Source organism: Sebastes umbrosus, chromosome 2 (assembly GCF_015220745.1).
Source record: "Sebastes umbrosus isolate fSebUmb1 chromosome 2, fSebUmb1.pri, whole genome shotgun sequence".
In the NCBI taxonomy this organism is placed as follows: Eukaryota; Metazoa; Chordata; class Actinopteri; order Perciformes; family Sebastidae; genus Sebastes; species Sebastes umbrosus.
The window spans coordinates 36,737,411-36,762,076 of NC_051270.1; the positions used below are offsets into that span (position 1 = coordinate 36,737,411).

The following is a 24,666-nucleotide window of genomic DNA, read 5'->3' on the forward strand; positions in this document are numbered from 1 at the left end:
AAAATGCTCAAGTGAGACACAAACAGATGTGGTGGCAAACAAAGACGACACTAGGACATTGTGACTGAGAGGTTAAACAACTAGCAGCACCTTCCCCAAAGGTTTGTGAAATGACCAACTTGTTTTTTGAGTCTGAACAACGCACTCTGTGTATGAAAGGGTAGAAAAAATATCCCAGAAACGAGCTAGTTTGACATTAAATAGTGGAAGGTCAGTAGGAGGGAGCTGGCGGAGACATTTACTTTCAGCTCCGAAGATCAAGGTCATCCAAAATGATGCATCAAAGATTGTTTTTTTTAAGCTACTGAAGACAACAAAGAAGACACAACTGATATCAAATGAGGTGCGCTAATGAGATTATTCTGTTTGGATGATCCGCTATTGGAAAGAATGATTGTGATATTGAACGAAAACATGCTAGAAGTTACTCTACACCATAGACTGTATATGAGAAGTGGACGTAGTCACCGTGACGGCACCGATTGGTTTGTGGACTGCCGTTTTGAAGCCTCGAGTTCGGCATTTTGTCCATCGCCATCTCATTGTTTGTAACCAGAAGTGACATGAAAGGGTGGAGCTGAGTACAACCGAATGCTGAATAAGACATTTTTAGGCGATCAAAATGTTACAATTAACTTTCATGAACTGATGGTTAAAGTTGTAAGATGAAACACGAACAATGCCGTGGTGGCGACCTGTCAATCACAAGGTAGCCACGCCCTAAAGCATCCCCTGCTTTATGGTCTATCTGACTCTAAATGGGACCATAATTTACTAAATGAACATCATGCTGTATTGAAGAAGACTTGAAACTAGCGATTGAGGCCATAAACTCATGTTTACAATGTTTACTGAGGTAATAAATCAAGTCGTTGGGCGTATTTCCTCCATGGTGGTGCTTAACCTTGCTGTGCCCTCTCTCCCTGCGGGGAGGGACGGAGCTCCCTGCTCCCGGTGCTACTGTCAACAGGGGCGGACTGTCCTCAGTGCCGCGTTGTGCCGGACCCCGTCTCGTTTACCATGCTTTGTGGGTGTGACTTTCCTGCCATTCATATCTATACAACCAATGTGTTTATAATTAAATTGTTTACAAAAGCACACCATTGTTCATAGATCTAGCCTCTTACTTTCAAAGTGCACCAGATTGATGCATTTGTTCTTTCTAAATGCATGATGTTTCCAAAATCAATGAGTAATCGTGTTGAATAATCAGTCCCGTCGCATGTAAAGGCGTATGCATGACATGATAATGCGCAAGGCAAAAGCGTGCCATAAGAACGCCTAGTGACATAGAACAAAGAGTGAGAAAGACTGCTTACGGCAGTTTGGAGGTGGATGGGTCCAACAAACACAGAACTTTCAGCCAGAATAGTAAGTTGTAAGTTACGTTATTTACGTGTTTTTAGGGACATTTGTGACGTGTTTTCCGTACCTGCTGTACGTAGTTTACAAACTTATTTTAAGGCCAACTATGAGGTTTTTCCTAAACCTAAGTGAGTGGTTTTGTTTGTCACCTTCATATACGCATGTAATATTCACACGCTATCCTGGATAGGCGGGCCAACGCGATCTGCGCGTCGAGATGGGCACTAGCCCTACTCAAGAGTATATATCTCAGATCTCAAAAATGTGTCTGGAACAGGAAAAATCACCGTCAAAGTTGTGTAGTCTGCACTAGATTTTCCCATATCAACCCTGACTCTGATGGGGAATACCAGTATTGTTTAGGGCTCCGGCTAATTTATGTCACTTAACACACAGTAACTTGGGTGAAACCAAATGAAGGTTTCATTTTCTGGGTTAAGGATTATCTCAATCGATGGAAGCTGTTTTTCACTCCGAGGCAGCAAACGGATTCACTTGAAAGATGAAAATGAGTCTTGATATCTGCAATATGCTGACAGTGTGCAGAGAAGCCAGAGAGACAGAAGAAAGTGTAGAGAAGACCTTGACCGTTGGTTCCAGCTTTGAAACGAAACAGAGTTACCCTTGAAATGATTTTTTTAGTTAACTGTTAAGTGGTTTTATAAAGAGCCGTATAACAAAAGTTTACTGAAAAAATCTATTTCACCCGACCTAAAGGTGCAACTGCATTGTCCAATTCCTACTGTTATCAGGTAATCGTTTCGTGGTTGAATAATAATAATTCACAGCCGCAGCACGTAGTTCGCATTTCAAAGTCTGTGCTCATTTCACAAAATTTTGCGCTAGTGTTACAAATCCCCCTGGTTTTCTCTGGGGGAAAAAACAGACAGTGATGACAACAACACTTGAGGGAAATGTTAGCGCTCTCGAGACAAGCTTGAGGATAATGGAGAGAGGTGTGGAGGAGAGGACAGGCGACCAGAGCTGTGAACGTGTGAACTGTAGGGAGAAAAACACCAGACTCTCCTGCCTTAATAAGCCTGGCCGTCTGTAAACAGAGTCGACACTTGGTGACCTCCTGGCATACTCAAATCCAGCCCTGCGTGACAAGGCTTTAATTAGCCCCACCCTCACACTATCTCTTTTTTTTTTATGTCTCTCTTTGTCGCTCTCTGTGCTCTGAGAAGCCCTGGGAGACTAGAGAAATCCGACCCACCACAAGCTCTGCCGATTTCATCGACAGCTACGGCTGGTGCTTGTTCTGGCCTGCAGGAATCTGTTGTGCACCATCAGCCTGCTTTGATATCGTGACTATCTGGCAGTCCACCACATCAGAGAGGAGACATTGAGGCAGAGGGAAAGTGTTGGGAGACAGAAGCGTCAATGGTCTCAGCAGGACAGACAACAGCTATATGTCGTAATTCAGAGCCTGGATCCTCTGAGCGATGTGACTCATGAAGGCAGGTCATTTAAAGGACCTGAAGACCGAGGTATGCTTGAAATAACCTCCGGCCATCCTCCGTTTACAGGACAGGTCTGCCATCATAGTGATGGGCTCGTACAGACGGGGACAAAGGCGCACAGTTTCTGACAACCAAAATTGAGACATGCTTTCTCTTCTCCGCACACCTGGCCAATCACTGCTCAAAGTGGCCGTGCTTGTTGGATTGTCTCTTTCAGAAAGTGACAAAAATTGTCAGATGCAGCCGCCCCCATCTCCAACGTTGAGACACCGTTCAATGGTCCGACTCGCACTTCACGTTCAAAGCACTCTGACAAGTAAAGACCGCACCTCCTTTTTCCAAATGACATGATCTAGCCTCACAGAGACCAAAACTAATGGTGCGTTCAGGCGCTGCTTGTCAGAAATCTAAGCTCCGGCAACATTTGTTGAATTGAGAACAACTTCATTATGAAGGCAAAGCGTTTCAGCCTATGGCCCTAGACTTGGTAAAGGCCACAAGCAAAAACACATCTGTCAGAACCCTTACTTTTAACTTATATTCACCACTAAGATGCTGCCCTTTAACAAAAAAGTTTAAATCCAAGTGAAAACTAGAACAAGTATGATGATATCCAAGTTTACAGTTAAGTTGTGATGCTCCATTAGCAACACATTCTCTTTCCCAACTCGTCAAATACCGCCGCTTGGTCGTTGCCCCTCGGCAGAGGAAACCGTTGCTCCAGGTACCCCTCCTCTAGCGTTAGTTTTGGGCATATATATATGGTGTCTTGTCAAAATAAAGATCGGTTTTCACAGGAAGTTATGTTTAGGCAACACAACCACTTAGTTAGGGTTAAGTAAAGATTGTTTTGACGTTGACTGTGGACTCACATGACTACCAATTGACTAGCGACTCACGGGACTAACGATACTAACGAGTCACGTGACTAACGACTGATGTGACAAAATAAGTAAACTTGGGATGCACGGATATCACTGTCTTTCAGACCGAAGTACTTACATTTGGGTACTTGCCAATGAATCCCGGTATGTGTACTTAATAATACTATTACAATTCTAACAACGACTTAGAAAACATGTTTAATTTCAGATGTTCCTCACTTTCTGACTGTAACAAAGTAAATATACAATATGACGCTGTTACTGACATTTTAACATTCAACTGTGAGTTTTCCTGGTAGAAACAGAGCATAGTTTGCAGTAGGGATGTTAATAATTAAACATTTAAATATGAAAAAATATAAAAAGCGCATCACTTAACGGAGAATAGCTGGTCCACCTTAAAGGTAAGCCCACCTTAAGTGTGCCTGAGCCAGAGTCGTTGCTAACTTCAGGGCTAACCTACCCTTCACTTTAATCAACAGGTGGCAAGCAAGAGACACGGGAGCTCGGCTTGAGTCTCGTAGTATTTATTCACCAACAAATAAACGGTACGCTGCGCTGCTGCGTTCACAGCTATAACGTTACTGCAAACTTCATCACACGCTCTCTCTCTCTCTCTCTCTCGACCGGACACTCGTTAACGTTATGCCGGGCTTGCGATACACTGGCGGAAACCCTGACAGAGTACGCCAGGCAGACACACAACTGACAACCTCACAGCTAAACTAATTGATGCGGTGGGGACTAAAGTGACTGCATGTGTCCACGAGAATGCACGCAACATTGTGGCTGTTAGCTGCATCGGGTTATCGTTACAGCTGGACGGCACTTCAACCACAGCAGCCCTGCATGCAAAGCACTAATCTTGTTCGTTAACGCCACGTTACCGTAAAGCGGTATCGATCTAATGATGTGATACTGGTATTGGTGCATCCCTAAAATAAACTTTCAGTTTCACACGGGCCACGAACAGCGGCCTCCTGGTTGAAAGTCCTGTGTTTGCTTGACCCATCCACCACCTCTCCCACCCGCTGTAAGCTGACTCTCATGCTCTTTATACTACGTCACTTGCTCTGACCGTCTAATAATGCCGCAGGTGGGTTTACATTGGAATTAGTTGAAAGCCTGGGTGCTAAAGGGGGCTGGGAATGCATCAGTATCTGAAGCCGAGGGGCTATCAGAATCCAAATCAGATTTATTTTGCCAAGAACATACATACATACATGGAATTTGACTCTGGTTTTATTCAGCCCTCTCATTGTACTTACACAGGGTAATGACCAAGTGGTGGTATTTGAGGAGTTGGGAGTGAGAACAGGTTGACATAAGACAACTCACTGGCACGCAATGGGATACTGAGGGGCTGCAATGAAATCTTTTGCTGTGTCATATTTGGAGGATTCAGTCCCTGAAGTGGGAGAAGCAGACAGCTGTCGGCTCTAAATGCAGGAATGCTGATGATGTGTTGTCATAAAACATTTATATAGCGTGTAAATAAAAGTTATGCACCCTTGATCTGTTTGCATGTTCAGCCCCAGAACCATAAACATGAAAATAACTAAAAGTAAAATTTAATGAAGAATGTTCTTATTTCCCCACAATAACTTCGTTCAGCTTCACAGAACATCGCATACAATTAGGGTGCATTACTTTTGGTTACCACAGTAATAAATGTTTTATGACGACTTCCTATAGGTGACCAAGCAAGAGTGAGTTTACATTTTGCAACATAGATAGCTGAAGTGCCTCAACATCTGTCCAGCTGTGAATCCTTTTTCTTAAAGACAGCTGCTTGTCTCTGTTTTGGGGCTTGATGATATGTAATGCTAAACAGGTTTCCTCAAGACATTTAGTGAAAATGGAAACAACACACAGACACATACACAACACAGTGACTGTGGTGAGAGCGACTATGGCCTCAGTCTCTGCCTGAGCCACACACACACACACACACACACACACGCACGCACACTCACTCACTCACACTCTCACTGTTTGTCGAGTTACGGCATAAAAGCACAGCCTTAACACCCCAGTCTGTCCAGTGCATGTTTGTATTTTCTGTGCACACACTGGCATGCACATGTGTGTGCGTGAGTCTATTTGTATGAATCCAAGGGGGGCTAGTCATCAGATGGAGGAGGGGGGGCGTGGCAGTCCCGCAGTGAGAGGAGGACAGGAGGAGGAGGAGGAGGAGAGCTTTAGTTGTTCTGAAGGCAGTCGAGATCCACCGAGCAGCAAACGTTTCCATTCTGAGCAGACAGGAGAGAAGAGATAAAGGGTATTAAATGCAGTTTATTATAATACATGTTGCATGTAAAAACATGATTCAGAGCTTGGCTGGCTGTAATCAGTAGATATATTGATACTAAATAAAGAGTAGGGTGTAAGAAAAGATCAATACACTTGTGTATCACAATATTATCTTTTGTGATACTGTATCGATTCTCAAAAAACACGTTTTTTTTTTATTAATAGTTTACATACAAAGATTTGTCGTTCGTTTTGTGTTGTGTTTAAACGCCCGACCGCTAAAGCAGTGTTGTAATGTATCTTCATGTCACTCTTCCACTGCAACATACTGTAACTACGTAAACTGAGACAGGAAGTAGCATAAGGGCGCAAAAGTCAACTTTTTTTTAAACTCTTTAAACTCTATTGAAAAATATCAATATTCGATACCATTTTCGTTACCAAGGGGAAAAAATTGACAACACAAAATTGAGGGCATACAATTTTAGATTTCTATTAAAAGATAAAAAGGTGTGCGTTTCAACTCGCCGTCGGAGAGAAGAGAGAACAGAAAGTACAAATATACGGTATATCTTTCAATGCCGTTTTCTCAGAATTAGTTTTTTCTCAGACTCTAAGCCAGAAATCTCCACTTCAGTAGCACTGACATCCACCAAACGTTCCTGTTTCATTCCTATCTACATTATGATGGTTTTTACTGAAGGGTTTGTTCCTATATCATTCATAGCCTGATTTATAGAACATTTTATTCCTTAAAACATGGTGAAATGATTTTTTTTATGGCTGTATGTTTATTTATGGAGTGATGCAAAGAGATAGCCAACATTCCCTCTATAAAAACCTCTGACTCATACATCTACAAAATCAAACAACCAAATGTGCATACTTAAATATAAAATCTCAGAAAACTTGTAATCCAAAAAGTACTTCTCTTAATGTAAGTAATAAAGTGGGGAGGTTTCGTGGTAATATCTATTAGTTCAAATTGTTACCCTATATTAGTCTGATGTGTCTCCCTTCAAGGCAAGGAGGATAGATAGCTGACCAGAGTAATTGGGCCTGTGCTCTCTGACCATGGCGGGGGGGGGGGGGGGGGGGGGGGGGGGGGGGGGGGCTCTGCTTTTGCTGAAAGTGAGGCCTCCTGCTGGTCAGAGGCAAACTATATGTCTTTACCAGCAGCGATGCAGCACACGGGTAGCAGAGTGACTTATACAAGTGCAGCAGCTATAACCACTTGCTGTGACCACAGCATGAGCGAGCACACCAGCTGCTGCGGCTGCCTATAGGAGTTGTACGTTTTTGCAAAAGTTTACAGAAGTTTACTGATTCAGTTCATGGAACCACTATACAAATTTAACCTGACATGTGACATTGATTATGGTTTCAGTCCATGTCCTCTTTTTGGCTAATTTAAATTCTGATTGCAAAAAAAAAAGCGGAACTGAGGGACAACAGATTATTTTTAGTAAATGTGCGGAGATGATCTGAGTTAAGGTGACATGTTCCTGACACAGTGATCTGCATATTTTTTACTCTTTTAAGATTAAATGTATTTTACATCATCTGTGACAATCAGATTTTCAGATGTTTTTTTGTATTCAGATGTTGCATATCCTCCATCACACATTAGACAGACTATAACAGCTTCCACCTCCAAGAATTTGTCTTCAGTACCAATCGCCTGTAATGCCAACTACCTTTATCTGTAACAAGGTACGGGGGAATTCACAAAATTGACATGAACATGAACTGAATCAAGCTTGTGTAACTGGATGAGCTTTTTATATCCCAAAACTACATGTACAAAGCTGCAGGGATGGAGAAACAGATGAGGTAAAAGCACTATTGCGCCTTGATAACAGGCAAACTGAGCATGAATTATTTGTGAGATATCAAGTCGAAAGAGTACAAATTCATTCTGGTTGAACACTGAATCGTCCACACCAGCGTTATAATCAAACTTCTGCACAGTAGAGCGAACCCTTCATCGTGGTCGTCGTTGCTTTGGCTTACCTTACACTTGCAGGAGGTACAGGGTGAGTGGGGCATATGCCATGTGTCTCCGCTGAGGCGGACGGCGCCTGCGGGGTCCTGACACGTCTGCCGAATGTCATACGACAGGTTGTCGGCCAGACAGGGGTCCGTGACGCAACGCGGGCAACACTCGCCCTCCGCCACCGCTGTGTACTCGCACATCAACACGGGGCAAACCAGAGGCCAGCAGTCCACCTCCCCCTCCTGAGTGAGGTGAAAGAAAGAAAGGTGACACAAATGTTACTGTGTGTGTTGGTTGTTGTTGTTGTTGTTGTTGTGTGTGAATCAGCTGATCTGGCAGTTATACAGCTCACACGCTGATTTGTTGCCTCATCTCTAATTAGAGAGGTGATAATTATCTGAGCCTTCCGCACGCACACAGCTGAGCAGCAGATCAGAGCCAGGTATTAAACCGAGCCCGGCTCTGAGCTTCATGTTGATGAGGAGATTCTGTGTTTTTGATGTCATCTGTTTTCTTCTGACAAACCTGTTTCACACACATTCCGTGTATATGTGTAAACAGTCCTGTCTCCTAAAAATGACGTTCCCATACAATGAAGCTGCATTGTGAATGACGCTTTTGACGTATCGCAAATATGTTTTCACCCGCTGTTTGTGTCCCATGTGAAACTAAAAGTCAACGTTATATGATATTCAGAGCATTAATATAGCATCAAACAACTATTTGCTATGTAAAGATATAGAGGAGTAATGTCTACCTGAGCAGAGAATGAAGTCGGTCTCCCTCTGTGTGTGTTGTAATCCAAGCTTCTCCGTGCTTTGTTGACATAGCCGGGCCGGTCGCATGTTCTTTTATTGCATGTGATCGTGCACCACTGGCTAAATCTACCGGTACCCCCCCCCCCCCCTCCCCTCCCTTCCCCCCAGGTTAACAGTGTTAGCTCTGTCAACAGTGTTGCCGTTGTTTTTGCTGTTAGCACTATTAGCTCAGCTGTCGCCATGTTGAGAACCGTGTGGAGGCAACAGAAATGCTCCCAATCTCCCATTCAGCACCTTTAATTTACGTCCGTAGCTGCATAATGTAACAAAGTAGTCATTTTAAAGGACCAGGGTGTAACACTCAGGGGGATCTATTGGCAGAGATGTAATATAATATTAATAAGTATGTTTTCTGTAGTGTATAAGTTTAACCCGCGTCACTCCACTCAGCCGTCGGGGAAACAAAACCCAGGAAACCTCTGTTGGTCTTGAGGAGCTGCAGCATTTATTTCTGCACAAACTGCAACTTCCACTACATACACTTGAAATTCTCAGAGCTAAACTAACTTTGTCATCTGCTACACTAGCTCACTTGTTCGCTCACACATATTCGCCATTGCTCTCTCTCTTGCTTCACCACTCACTTCCCACGTACACACACTACACACTGGCTCTGCTATTCTCCAAATGACATTTTGCGTTTTCATGTCAGCCACCGTAGTTCTTCTACATGTTGGCACAAGAGAGATGTTACAATCTGCAACCTCAACGCCAGATGTTACACACCGTACCTTTAAGCCAAACCTTGAGGTTTTTTACTACTCAATTTACAACCTTAACCACGTGTTTCAAAACTGTTTGAAAATGTGACCGTAATCCGGGAGAAAATACATTTCCCTTGAAACGTAATTGAGAATACAGTTTAGTTGTATGGGAACGTAATTTTGTTGGAGACGGGGTTGGTGTATGTATGTGTGTGTGTGTGTGTGTGTGTTTCTGCGTACGGACCATGCAGCGGCACTGCTGGCAGCCGTACAGCCACGATGCTCCGCTGCGGTAGAGTGTGCGTCCGCTCTGGTCCAGACACTGGCTGCTGGGCCTGTTGTCGCAGCCGGGACAGCAGAACAGATCCTCGTCTGGGTCTCCGCAGTCACAGGGTCTCCTCCGGCAGTAGGTCTGCCCGTCCTGCACAGCAGAGGTTACAGTGTCAGGGGACAAACAGATATAAGTCATAATAGTGGCCCTGAAAAACTCTATTTAGTTGTCTTCCAAAGAAATAGTGCCGAAAAATAGATTAACTTGAATGCACGTCGCCTCCTGTAAAGTACTGCTCCAGCATGTCTTTGTCATTGAATAGGTGGGTCACCCTGTATTCAACAGCTGCTGAAACTGAAAGCTTTCATCAGTCTGGTTACAGTGAAGGGTTTTAGGATTCCCTGATGCCTTGAATGTTGCTTCAGAGCCTTTTCATCTCTGAAAAGAGTCCAATCCTGGAGAGAACACTGAGTGCCTGACATTGGTTTTTGCTACAAATGTGTTGCAATTTCAAACATATTCAATCGCAGTAAAAAAAAAAAAATAGCACACCAGTATCATGATTCAAAGACCCCTATCAGATGAATCCAAGATTTATCAATATGCATATTTGAAACATATCTTCGATGCCTTTAGAGAGAGCTAGTTAACTATTTGGCACACCGGGTAATTCAGGCAGATAATTCAAGGCCGGCATACCTACCTACGGAGGATTTGAATGCATTGTAGCAACTCACAAATCTCCATTTTCTACCAGCAATTTATTAGAGCCGTGAATGAAGCGAGAATGCGTTAGAAGTTTTTGGTGTCTGGGCCGGAATGCAAAGTCAAACGTAGAGGAGTCTGCCAGATCTGGAAGCCTCCCAAACCGCCGTGTCCCTGGCTCTCTCCGTCTCTACCCCGAGAAAACTTTATGGTCCATTTTACTCCCCACAGCCAGCACTGTCTGGCCCGGGTACGACGTTGTAATGGAGATGTAAAAATGTTACATAAAATTGCTGTTGTATGGGAGCCATAAAATCATTCCGCATACCATTAAAGGGGCAATGCAGAGCCAATGTTTTATCGATGCATATTGTCCTGCTACAGTAACCGCTGAGTCCCAGGATACCAATACCGATGGCCCTGGTCTTTACAGTTATGGCCCTTGACTTGCTGGGAAAAGTAATGCCAATTGTACAGTGCCGACAGAACACATGAAGGCAAACTGCTCATTTTAATGCGGGGGAATAAGGCCCGGGATGAATGCTAATGTGGCACTGTTGTGCTGACTAAAACAATATCATTATACGGCTTCTTTTATGCCAACTTTGATGACAACAACTTTACGATGACTGCAGATGACGTTCTCTTAAATCATAACTTTTTTTTTCAACACAGTCCTGGGATGAGGTATTCCTCTCCAGGGGAATTTTTTTCTGGAGGTAATTTAATTTAAGAGCATTTCAGGTCCCTGTTAAATCACTTCTGTAGAACTCTAGATTGTAATTCTCTAATTTAGATCAACTTCTCCTCTCATTTTCCTTCAAATAAAACTTTATAGAAGATCTTTGCTCTTAAGTTTTTTACCTTTGATGTCATGTGCTGGGGAGTTTCTACAAACTCTTTCCTGCTGTGCCCACCTCCATCTTCCTCTCATGCACTTCTATCTTTTCCACTAGCCCCGTCTGACATCCACAAATTTCAATCATATCGAACCAATCAACCTTCCTCTCGTGTTCAACAAATCAATCGACATGCAGCATTTATGACTAGTCTGTACTTTCTGACCCTGATTACCTCTTCTCTGTCCTTCTTCACAAACCACAGTAACTTTCTGGCTGCCTTACAGTCACGAGAAACCTAATCTCTATAAAAGAGATTCTGCATTCATACCTGTAGGTAACGGGACAAGATTTTGGCATCGGACGCATTCTGGTTTCCGTTTGTAGTCCGAGTGGAGCGTTCAAGCAGGCTTTGTTTGAATGCAGGTAACGCATTGGCTGCCGTCTGACGATGATTTAGCTTTTTATTTGTTTAAAATTAGCTTGTAAACTGGCTACTTGTGAAACAATCTGGTCGTGCACGTCGTCTCTCAACTCCAACTACAGTCTCCGCGCTTTCAGCGCACTGAAAGGAACTCTTGGCTCAGATATCAGCTGGCTACACCAGAACCACAGAAATATAGCCCCTTGCTTATCTGGCTTATCTGTCGTCAGACTGATAGCTGACGGGTTCCGAGATTGCCAGGAACCCAGATCTCTGCCTCTTTACATTCAGCAAACATCCCACATCTGACTCAAAAGCTAGCAAGGCTGAAGGTATCAAGTGTTAGAAGAGCGTCTTATTAGCGTCTCTTTCCTCCACTATCTTTACGCATTGGGTTTATTTTTGCCGGAACAGCTCTTGCGTATAAATCATGAAATTCCTTTGTGTATATACTGTATAATGTCTATATTTATTCGCAATATTAATTAATTATTAGCAAGTAAATATTTAACGCTGCATTTCATTTGTTAAGTTATAGCAAAGCTAGTTTTTGGAATGCTACAAATTTCCTTCTGCTAATATACACTATTCAGGGTTGTGTCTAGATGGTAACCCTCAATTTGCAAAACTGTTGTAAGATGCTTGAGGTTAAAGGCATTGACCTCGAATGGTTAAGGTTAGGATAGGCAGTCAAACTCTTGATTTGCGAAAGTCTGGCAAGATGGTTGAGTTTAATTATAGGCATTGACCAAGTTTTCGCAAATCTAGGACGACCATCTAGACACGACCACTGTTCAGGAAATATAGATACAAAATAAAGATAAGATAGTGCTCTGTATACAGTTATTCAAATGAGCTGATATGAATAATAGTATGGTTGTAAAACACACAAAAAATGTCAGCAAAACAACTCTAAACTATATTGGAAATGCGGCTGCTGAACAACCCTGTCTCCTAAAAAATTACGGTCCCATACAACTAAACTACATTCTCAATTAGGTTTCAAGGGAAACATATGTTCTCCTCAATTACGGTAGCTGTTTTAAACACGTGGTTAACATAAATTGAAACAAAACAAAATAAAAAATGCAACAAAACTACTTGGTTAGATTCGGTACAGAAAACAAAACAAAAAAACATCATGGTTTGGCTTAAAATGACTATAGAATTGAAACAAAAAAAAAGCAACAAGACTACTTGGTTAGGTTTAGTAAAAAATATCATAGTTCAGCTTGAAATGACTATGTTTGTTATGTTATAAAGCTACAGACGTAAATATACGTAAGTAACATTGACTTTTAGTTTCAGACGGGACACGAACAGCGATCTCTTGGGTGAAAGTAGTATGACCCATCCACGACCTCGACCTCTTCTGTACACGGACTTCAGCGGACTATCCTTGTAAACATATTTGTGATAAGTCAAAAACAAACGTAATCCACTACTTAAAATGACAATGCAGTGTCGTCGTATGGGAAAGTCATTTTTAGGAGACAAGGCTGTGCTGAAGGACAGACTGCTGAAACGCTTCCTGTGGACATTTGAGGCAAGATAGAAAACGACGCAGCTGACGACGGTTACGTTCAGATCATCATCTGTCTCTAAATATGTCACATGAACTGGACCAAAGTTCAGTTCATGTGACATATGAACCTGTTGTGGAGGAAGCCACTGCAGGATGGAAATAACCATGGCAACCTGATGTTAACCACCACATGTTGACTGAAATGTCAAAACTCCATGATGCACAAGTATCATGGAGTTTGCTTTAGTTTACCCTTGGTACTTAGCAGAGGAGTTCATGTGAAACGCCCTGGTGGTAAATTCTGAATTTTATGAGCCGATGTGGCATCATTAGAACCGCCGCCCACAGCTGTCATTTCATTCCAAATAACCCTCTGTGTCTGTTTCGTATTAATCTCACTCACTGAGCCTCACCTTCCCAAAGACAAATCTGATCAATATCTCACTCTCCTGCAGCCACACTGCGTCGCCTCACTCCTGACTCCTGAGCACAGACATGAGTTGTTAAGCTGCCACAAATATTTGTCAGAATGTAATGCAGGCTGGTTGACAAACAGATGGGAGCACTGATGTGCTTTTTTTCCCCTTGAGTTGATCCTGTTTGATGCTTAATTTGGTCTCCTGACGGAAGAAAGGTCAGAAAAAATCTGTTATTTTTTGTGTTTGTTTCAACTATCAATACAAATATCAGCTAGATCAACTCCAGACAGCCGATTACATGTTCTCAGAGGTGTAGGTAAAGACTGACATCAATGAAAGAAGACTTGAGGTTTTTAACCTCTTACACTCCTTGAGGGTCTCTGTGCCCTTGGACGACTTAACTGTATTTCAGAGGCGGTATCAGGCTCAGTGTTAGAGCTAGAGTGAAGTAATTGGTATCATATGAAACTCGAAAAACTAAGGAATTGGTACAAACCATGCCATGCTAGCCTCGGGAAATCTGGAAGGAGAATAAACTCCACTTTATGATAATCACATGCAGTTTGGGGCAAAAACAATGCAGTTTCTTTTTCTTTTTTTAAATGGTTTCTGCATACTGGGGTCCCTAAACAGTCTTGAATTACATAAATTGGATACCACTGTAAAGCTGAGACTCTTGTGGATCCAATGAGCCCAACTGTATTCATGTGTGATGATATTAGTCCCCATAGTAGCCATTTCATTGTAGTGAGACCATATTTTGAAACTTGACCTCACTGTATAAAATGACCTGTGGTGACCTCTAGGATAATCACAGCCTCCTGAAACTTTACAACCACAAACTAGAGACCTAGAGCATTCAGAGGATGGATGGCTTTCCTAGCTAGATTGACAATATGGGGGTTTCTGAGCACACACAGTGCTGAGCTCCATCGCAAATTGTTCCAAACTTTCAGATGATGTACACCACTTTTATGTGACATCTACTGTTGACCTGCTATCTATAAAATGGTCTCACTATATGAAAGGACTACTATGGGGACTAACATCATCACACATGAATATAATTGGGCCCATTGGATCCACAAGAGTCTCAGCTTTACAGTGATACACAATTTACTGTATGTAATTCAAGACTGTTTAGGGACCCCAGTGTGCAGAAATATTCAAATACACCATTTTAGAATAGGAGAATAATAAATAATAATAATAATAATAAAACATTTGTACTGCATGCAAAAAATTCATGTTTTTGCCTCAAACTGCATGTGATTATCATAAAGTGGGCATGTCTATAAAGGGGAGACTGGTGGGTATCATAGAACCCATTTTCATTCACATATCTGGAGGTGAGAGGTCAAGGGACCCCTTTGAAAGTCGCCATGCTAGTTTTTCCCTCGCCATTATCTAGCCTTCTTCCTGACAAGCTGGTTGGTACCAATGGTTTCAATTAGTTTCTTATGTTACCAGTACCTCCACTATAGCTCTAAAACTGAGCCTTCCTGAAATACAGTAAAGTTGGCCCGAGGATGCCGGCATCCACAAGGAGTAGAAAGCCATAAAGTCAGCGGGCTCAACACTGCTCATGAGTTTTCTGGCATATCAGATGTATTCCATGTAAAATGAAGCAAATTGATACAATTTCTGAAAAAAAAACAAAAAAAAACTGGATCATCAAGGAATTTGGTAAATATCTTGCATATCATGTATTGGTGCTTGCTCTCGGTTCTGACCAGTATTGCTAAGTGTAGTGAATTTGTATGTGTGTGTTCATCTTGTGTACCTTGCAGGAGCATATAGCACAGCGGTCGAAGCTGGGTTTCCAGTCCTCTCCGTTGCGTCTGATTCCCTCTTCCTGTGGGCAGTCGCCGCCGCAGCCCGGACCGGACGTGCACACGCAGTCGTAGCCTCCCGGGAGGTTCACACACACGCTGTCATTCCAGCAGGTGTGTGTCTGCAAACTGCACTCATCAACGTCTGGAAGACAAAGAGGAAGCTACGGTAAATGCACACTTACACGTCACCTGTTGTACCAATGTCTTGTTGTGGAAAAAACATGCAAAATGAGGTCAAATGAGCTTTTCTGGGGAAAACTACAATCAACAAGAAGCGGCAGGTTTAACAGAACGCAGACTGCATCGGGTACGTTTTCATTCATGCTTTTAGTTTTTATGCAAGTTATGACGTTTACTGGTTGTATGATGAAAACAGTTCTATTCATTTGGAAATACAAAACAAGTTTGTCTCTGAAAATGTTATTAAGTTGTGACATTATGCAATATGATATAGGGCTGGGTATTGAAGCTCAATAGTATTTTGCTTCTGACCAAAATGTGTCCCGTAGTATCAACTATTTTTTCAATTTTATTATTCAATTCAATTTATTTTGATATAGCGTCAAATCATAACAGAAGTTACCTCAAGACACTTTTCATATAGAGAAAGGTCAAGACCGTACTCTATAAGGCATCAGTCATATCTAAAAGACAATTTTATTGTCTGAAATTGGTCAAATTTTTTAGCAGCGTTTAAAATTCAAGAAATTCATCAACTTTTTCTCATCATATGCAATATTACTTCCTTTTCTGTTTTTTTTTTTTAGCTTACTTTACCTTTTTTATTTTACTTATCTTATTTACTCATTTTGCTAAATGTATCTTATTTTATTGTTATTCTATTAGGCACTGGTGCTAGAAATAGTACTTTTTATTTTATACACTTGAACTTGTTGTAATTTTGAGCAATCTCTGGCACAAGAATTTCTTTCGGGATTTATAAAGTTCTATCTTATATTATCTTATCTTAAGACGTTGTAGTAGAAAAACCTGTTTGTATTTCGCAAAGTAAGGTATCAAAAAGAAAAAAGTACACTTTATGTATTAGTATTGGAGAATTTTAAACAATATTTTGGCCTACACATAGTATACTTTGAAACACAACGCTGTCTCCTAATTCTCATCCACACTCATTTACTTAACCAAATACAATTTGGTTGAATCATAATTCATGTCTGGATGTGTTATGTTCGCTGGCAATGTTATTCCAAGGAATTGTGACATTGGCCATTTAGAGCTGTAGTGTTGTATTACAGTACAAGCTGCACCCATTCACAGCTTTGCACCTTTATGAACTCTGTTGTAGATGTGGTGCACATTTACTTTTAATTACATTTCCTATGTCCTCACATTAATTTGTGTTATGCACAAATTAATGTTTCAGCCCTCAAGTCATGCCTTCAAATTAAGTACATTGAGTTTGGTATAAACTGAAATTACAGGATGTTGTGGTCAGTTAGGGAGGAGCAGTCAGAGTGCTGACAGCAGGCTTGCAGTTGTGTTTTAGTACGGAGGTTTCTTTAATTTAATCAGTCCCCATAAATTAATAGTGCCGCATTCCTTCTCCACACACAGTATTACACACTGTATAATGTAGGGCAGAATAAATGTATGAGATATAGATATACTGTATATTTCAGGTTTTGGCTATTAATCACAACATTGCGTTGTCTTTGTCATCTCTTACACATACAGTATATAATAATATAATACATATTTAACTCTCTGAGAACCACAATAGACCCGTTTTTGTCTTTTTTAGGGCGGTACAGGGGGTCTTTAAGGTGAGATAGCAGGTCAACAGTAGATGTCACATAGAAGTGGTGTACATCATCTGAAAGCTGGGAACCTGAAGATTAATTTGAGATGCTGCTCAGCACTGTGTGTCAAGTTGTTCTAGTCATTAATAAGAAATACAAATGAATTAATTAATAGATTGTGTAAGTGTATAAGAGCGTAGAACACAATGATATAAGTTTGTGATGGTCATTCCCTATGCTCTATTATGTCTCATAAATTGTTGCAGCAAGTTTTGGGTTGATACCATTTGTTACGAAGATTTTTGTGCTAAATTGAACCATGTTTTACCATTCAAGAATTGATTAAAATGATCAATAAGCCCTCCAAAATACCACATTAGGACACAAAGACCTTGAGGAACACCATAGAAAAAGCCATGCTGTGGTTTGGTATCAAAAACCTTTGACATCTGGAGATTTCTGCAAGAATTGCATTTTCAGTGATTGGATGGCGAGCACTTCTGTTCTGGAAACTGCTCAGAAACCCCCTTATTGTTAATCTAGCTAGGAAAGCCATCAATCCTCTGAATGGTCTCACAATATAAAAAGAATACTATGGGGACTAACATCATCACACATGAATATAATTGGGCTCATGGATCCACAAGAGTGTCAGCTTTACAGTGATACCCAATTAATGCAATTCCAAGACTGTTTAGGGACACCAGTATGCAGAAATATTCAAATACATCATTTTAGAATAGGCGGAAATAACACATTTTTACCACATGAAAAAAACTGCATGTTTTTTTTGCCTAAAACTGCATGTGATTACCATAAAGTGGTGTCTGTAAAGGGGAGACTCGTGGGTACCCATAGAATCCATTTGCATTCACATATATAGGTCAGAGGTCAAGGGACCCCTTTGAAAATGGCCATGCCAGTTTTCCTCACTAACATTTATCCCAACTCTGGAGCGTTATTTACCTTCCTTCCCAACATGGTAGTATGAAATGGTTGGTACCAATGGATTCCTTAGGTTTTTTTAGTTACATATTATATCAGTGTCTTCACTAAAACTAGTCCAAAAACTGAACCTACTAGAGCCCCTGAAAGACAGTAAAGTCAGTTGGGATCCAGGTCTTAGGGGGTTATGGGATAGCAGATTGCCTTTTCTTGTATTATAATTCATTCAAACAAAGTAATTGCGTTATAATTTGAGGGAAAGCATTAGGTCATATTTTTCACCGCTTCCCTGTATATACTGTACAAAGAGTATACCTTGCACATCGTAGCATCAGTCACATCAATCATAACCTATATTCTCTTTGTGGATTCAGTTGAATCATCAAAGGAATGAAACATCTGCTCAGACAGCTTCTTTTCCTCCTCAAACCAAAAGCACCAACATGAGCAGAGAGGACGGACGGCATCTAATTTACTTTATCAGCGAGGCTCAGGAAACACAGCGCCAAAAGTCTGTCCCTACCTTTTCTCCAGCCGTGACATTTAACTCTCTTTATCCGAAAACTAAATGTGAGAGTAAAAGACCAAAGTCCCTTCGACAGTTAGCTCTGCTCTCCCCTGCCAGCACCTGCTGCCTACAGACATTGATCACACCCACACGACACTGACAGCAGGCCGCTAGTGTTGCATGAACAAAAGCCCGAAGCAGAAAAACTGAAACTAAAAAAAAAAAAAAAATGGTATTCATGTTTTTGTGTGTTTGTTATGCTTTCACACTGTGAGCAACGCGGTCAACAAGCCCATTTATTTTATTTTCAGGGTGAACCTGTGTTGTTCGACTCGTCTTTGCGATCCAGGTCGAGAGGTGGGTCAGACCAGGGTCGATTTCGATGTGAATGGCACGGACCAGGGTCGCTGACAAATGGGGTGGGACAAACCTATTCGGTTGCAAATGAGCGGGTCCCCTCTCAACAGAGTCATGTTGCACCGCCAACATTAGCCTAGAACGGACAAACCAAACACCTAACTTTTCCTGTTTTGGCTGGAGTCGATAACATAACTCACTCTCGTCACCGCCGCTCTCTCTCTCTTCCTTCACCACTCACTTCCCACAAACACACACAATCTAAGCACTCTGCTCTCACAACAACTGGCTCTACGGAGGGCCATTCACGTTTTTGCGTCAGCCACGGTAGCAATCCTAGCTGTAAATTGTAATCTGCAACCTCAGCGCTAGATACCTCCAGATCCTACACACTGTTCCTTTAAGTATGGAAGTTACGTGACAAATAAATCAACATTGACTTGGGTGAAAGTCCCGGGTGAAACATTTCTTTTAAGCCCCAGTTATGCTTAGTCGGTCGCACGGACGTGACCTGATGCGGAATCATGACCATGAAATATTTGGATGTTTTATACTCCGGCAAACCGCTATTCTCCCAAACTGAAGGCGGCAGTGTATCGAAAACTCACATCTCCAGCATGGTTTCAACATGCTTTCCACCCATCCACGTAGTTAGAAAATGTGCACAGAGAGAAAACAGGCTGCCTGATGGTGTGACGTCACTTTGGCTGTGCAGACACCGGTGACCCTCGTGGATGTGTCAAGCATAAATCAAGCTTTAGACCCACCCATCCACCTCAATATCCTCTCTTCACGAACTCTGTCGCTCTTCATACTACGTCACCTATCCTGGCTCACAATTACTTAGGATGTATACAAATTACAGTGCATTACTTTCCGTCGGTATAGCTACGAACAGTGTATGAGAACAGCCTGAACAGAGCCTTCCTGAATGGTATGTCGTGTGGCTCACTTTCTGTGCGAAACAATCTTTTTATTCAGTATTTCTATTTTTTTTAGCTGCCTTTAAATCCTATTTCCCATAATCCCTAGACCACCAGGGGATATACACGTGTTGGCTTGACAAAAGAGGTGAGTCCGTGGAGCAGTCGAGGGTAAACACTTATTTCAGATTTGTCCGTAATAACAGCAAGACATTTATACAGGGCTGGAGGGTGTAGAAGTTTTCAGACTGCAGAGATTACAGCTAAGAAGTTGGAAAATGACTAAAGAAGAGAGCCTTGGTGAATTTTACAGATACGGACGAAACCACTGGATAGTAAACCGTAGGAACAAATTCAAAAAGCTTGGTCGTAAAACAACGAAACGGCAGCAAAAATACATGGCTCGCACCGCCAGACGGTTCAACATAAAAATGTTTAGTGCCTCTGGCCCAAAGTTGCTCACACTGAGAACACCACGCAACATACAGTTTTGTTGTCTCCAGCGGAGAATAATGAGTGGTATCTGGCAGACAGACCTACTCTTGGGTGGACGTGAAACTTGATCGACGCTGTGGCCACACCGGGAACAAACAATTCACTGTGACAGTGCTGAATACACACTCTAATTGGTATCAAGTTTGCTGCACACAGAGAGAGAGGGGAAAACAGCTCAGCCGAGAGTTTATTGTGCCTGCGACAGACTATTTGCATACACTAAATGAAATCCCCATCAGCCAGTCAGACATACTGTACCTCCACTGGTGAAGGATTAATGCTCTTCATGCTACATTCACCACATTCAGCCACAAGCTGCTGCTCGCTGATGAAGCGTACTCTTACACGTAGGCTGTGAACGACGGTCTCGCAGCCGAACACAAAAGCCTTTCAGAGGAACCAGCTGAGCACAGCCGACCGTATGAGAAACTTCCACTCACACCTACATGTGCTGTTACACATGAAAGCACTAATCCCACAGTGCATGTACACGACAACACTAACATTAGCACAGGTGTAGACGTATACGCACGGACACACACACACACAGCAAATACATCCTTCTGACAGATGTTGGTAATTAGAAGGCATCAGAAAGCTCAGTATTTAAATCATATTTCTCTGGTATGTCCTCCAGGCAGCCCATATGGAAAGGTCATGTACAGCACAGCAAGGGGGGGAGAAAATGATGCACGCACGCTGTCGTGCAGGGAGACAGTGGGAGTTTATGGTGTATTATCTTCATTTTTATGCACAATCTGTTTATTAAAGCCACCTGTCCCTCCCTAAAGCATTAGGCATAGTAATCGTGTTTTTGAGATGCAGCCCGTGCAGCAAAGCAGTAAAGGAATAAGTACTGCTGTTTGCAGCTGCTCAGGTCCTCGCCGCAACAATACGCAGTGCAACACAATGCAACTTAATACAATGTAATGAAATGTATTGCATCGCTGCATAGCCAACTCAACACACAGCGAAAAAAAACACAACTTAGAACACAACGAAATCCAACAAGAGAAAACACGAAAACAACACAGCAAATCGTGTCAGTTAAACACAACCTACTGTAACACTTTAAAGCTGCAGTCGGGAACTTTGAGTAAATGTAACTAGAATGGCAACTCGGAGAGCGCAGACCTCCACCCCCCCCTCTCCGTTCAGCTTGCGGCATCATCCACGTGTATTTTTGTTTATGTTGAGATCAGCTGTACGTAGCGGAGCATCGTAAAACACTTCATTCAAACTGGACAGAAACAAAATAAAACTCACCTAAACCGTCGCCGTTAGTCTTTCCAACAATCACATCAAGTGTGCTTTGGTCCAACTCAACTGGAATTTCACCGAGTTTAATGTGAAAAAACGTGAATCTACAGTTGTTACCCCCCCTCCCCCCCCCGCTCTCTCTCTGAAGGAAAGAGGCGGGGTCATGCATCATCAGTTACACAGCGCATGTGTTATACCAAGAGGTCTTAATGTTGTGGCTGATCGGAATCCTTAAAAATCGCCACCAATATCGAATGGATTGTTCGTTGTGCCACACCCCAATATCACAATCATGATTATTCATTGATTTTAGAGACAGATATTTTTTTTTTTACTGCACTTTAACATTTAAATAAACAGACTGCTTTCACTTCCATGTTGTTACATTCCTGCTAATGTACAAATATTTACATCAATATAAGACTGACTCTTTTTCACGGTGCATCTCCTGGAATCAAAATAAAATTGTACCAAAACTTTTTTACTCAAAATTAAATAAACGGAGCACTGTTTTCACTTTCACGTTGTGCAAATCTCTGCATCAAAGTAATACTTAAAAATAAGGTTCTTCATCTGAGTTTAGTGCATTTTCATTTAAAACGAGTAATGTGCAGTATATTCCTCTTCTACTCTGGACTGCAGCCGCAACATTCAGTAAAGTTTTCCACAGGCTGCCGCTGTAAAGTGCACACGCAGTTGCGTGGCAGCTCCCCAAAAGAGCATTTTAAACGTCACTATCGCAGTCGATCGTATTCATTTAATTGTCGGAAGCCAAAATTGTGATCGTGATTAATATTTGATTGATTGTGCAGCCCTACTGCCATAGCAAACTTTCTCATTTTACAGCTAAACTAATTCAATTAAATTGAATGTGTTCCTGGGGTATACTTTACATATTCTAATACAATCTGGCATCCACTGCAGCAATTGCTATTAAAAATTTAAACGTTAACAACATTTCAATTGAGAGAGGGTACTTCCGTCATCGTAACTTGGTTTCATCTATAAACATAATGCACTCTGAAGAACACTCATTTTGTTCAACTTTTCAGTTGCATCTCTGCTGTCTAAAAACCTGTACATCATTCAGTATTATCTGTCCTGCTGTCTTAGCTGTGGCGTCTTTTACTCGCCTCTTTTGTCGAGCTGGTGACGTTTAACCCACGATGGTCTACAGTAGGGGTTTTCAAAGTCTGAGACTGTGGGCCTCCCCTTGGACAAAGCTTGGTAAAAGGCGCCCCCTCAGCCTCCTTAGTTTACTTGTTTTGCTCAATTCCTGGATGCCTATGGGATCATGATTATGTTATTTGATCCCATACACACTCAACAATTGAGCCAAGATAGCCTTATATTGCTGTTTGACATAATTTCAGACTACACCAAATACATAAAAAAGGGCAGTATCAAACTACTGTATCTCTGAACTACTGAATCTCTTCAACCAAATCTCATACATTTAGGTTATTCTATGTGATTACCTTTTGATAACTAATGTATTAACTAATGTTAATATTAAGGATGCACCAATACGACACCGGATCGGATATCGGGCCGATACTGACTCAAATAGCTGGATCGGGTATCGGTGACAATAGAGCCGATCTATTCAATTCAATTCTCTCTGGTATTTGAATTCCTGTTTAAGTTTTGACCAAGTTGGTGCTGCATTAAAAAGGTTTACACTTGAATTGTCATTCCTGTACGATTTATTATTTTAATAATAAATAACAATTCGGTAAATGTATATCTATGCATTTATTTGTTATATTTTGTTTTACAAAGTTAAGAAAGTAATGTTTAAGTCAAGCCCGGTGTGTCCTATACACATAAATGATTGATCCCAGTCTCTACTTCACAGTGAGGCACACAGCTTATTAAATAAACACTGGTATCGGATCGGAACTCGGAATGAAAAAGTCTGATTGGTGACTAGTTATTATTTTTTTCCACTTCCATTTACTGAAAGCAGAAATAGAACAAAAATATTGAATAAACAGTGATATTTGAATGTTTTAAAATTGCCATCCTTAGCTAGACATTCAGAGTGAATCACACACTTACACTATATGCTCCCAGGTTTTAAAATATTTGCATTATGTCAATGTATATTTTGAATAAGGTGTGGTTTCTAGCGCTCAGTCTAATTTGTACCCCATGTCCGTTGACTTCATTGCTTATATGTACATTTTAAAATTAACTGTATATACATGTGTTAAGTGTCTGTATGAACAGACACTTTAGGTATCACACCTTCATGCCCAATCTGGGAGAGTGCACTTAGTCACTTCACAGATGAAAGACTCTTTTTAGATTCATGTGTCAACCAGCAGGACACCTTTAGAGAAGCACAGCTAGTTGTTCCATGTGTCAAACATAAATTAGCACCTACATTAGAACAAAGTGCTCTGTTCATTTGAAAAACACAGCACATCCTTTAACCGGAAAGCCTTTTCCACAAAGCTACACATTCACCAACGCTGAATAATTCCCTAATTCGCTGTTGCGGCAAAACACAGGATATCAAAATTTGAAGTTAGATTATTTTCATCAACCCAAAACCATATCCTTATTATTTTTTAATCAAGCCTATGTTTTTTTTTTTTTTTACAGAAAATAGTATGTGAAAGTGTTGCTTTTTGGCTGTTGATTTGCGTTTGAAAGTTTAACTAAAATCTGTGCATACATCTTTTGAAATATCCCTCCAACAGCCAAATTATTATGTGCAATTATGCACACAATTGCTTTTATACATAGACAGAGAGACTGTCTGCTTTCTCAAAACATTATCCTTTTTCTTTCTGCCCACTAATTCTCGCCCCTAGTGCTTTCTGCTGTTTCCTTCATGGCCGTCACATCCTCACGGCCAACATGCAGCCAGTTGATGTAGTTAACCGACTGGCGCTGCAGCTCACTGCTT

The 24,666-nt window shown here is 41.5% G+C and overlaps 1 protein-coding gene across 1 annotated transcript in view; it reads right to left on the minus strand.

The window, feature by feature from the left end:
• Positions 1–3,610: 3,610 nt before the first annotated feature.
• LOC119500673 (protein kinase C-binding protein NELL1-like) overlaps positions 3,611–24,666 on the minus strand; it is a 384,179-nt gene continuing 363,123 nt past the window's right edge. The window contains exons 17-20 of the mRNA XM_037790521.1: positions 15,450–15,643; positions 9,728–9,904; positions 7,979–8,203; positions 3,611–5,964 (exon numbers count right to left, since the gene is read on the minus strand). Of these exons, the coding sequence (XP_037646449.1) occupies positions 5,914–5,964; positions 7,979–8,203; positions 9,728–9,904; positions 15,450–15,643 (647 nt within the window). The 3' untranslated portion in view covers positions 3,611–5,913. The remainder of the gene's footprint in view (positions 5,965–7,978; positions 8,204–9,727; positions 9,905–15,449; positions 15,644–24,666) is intronic.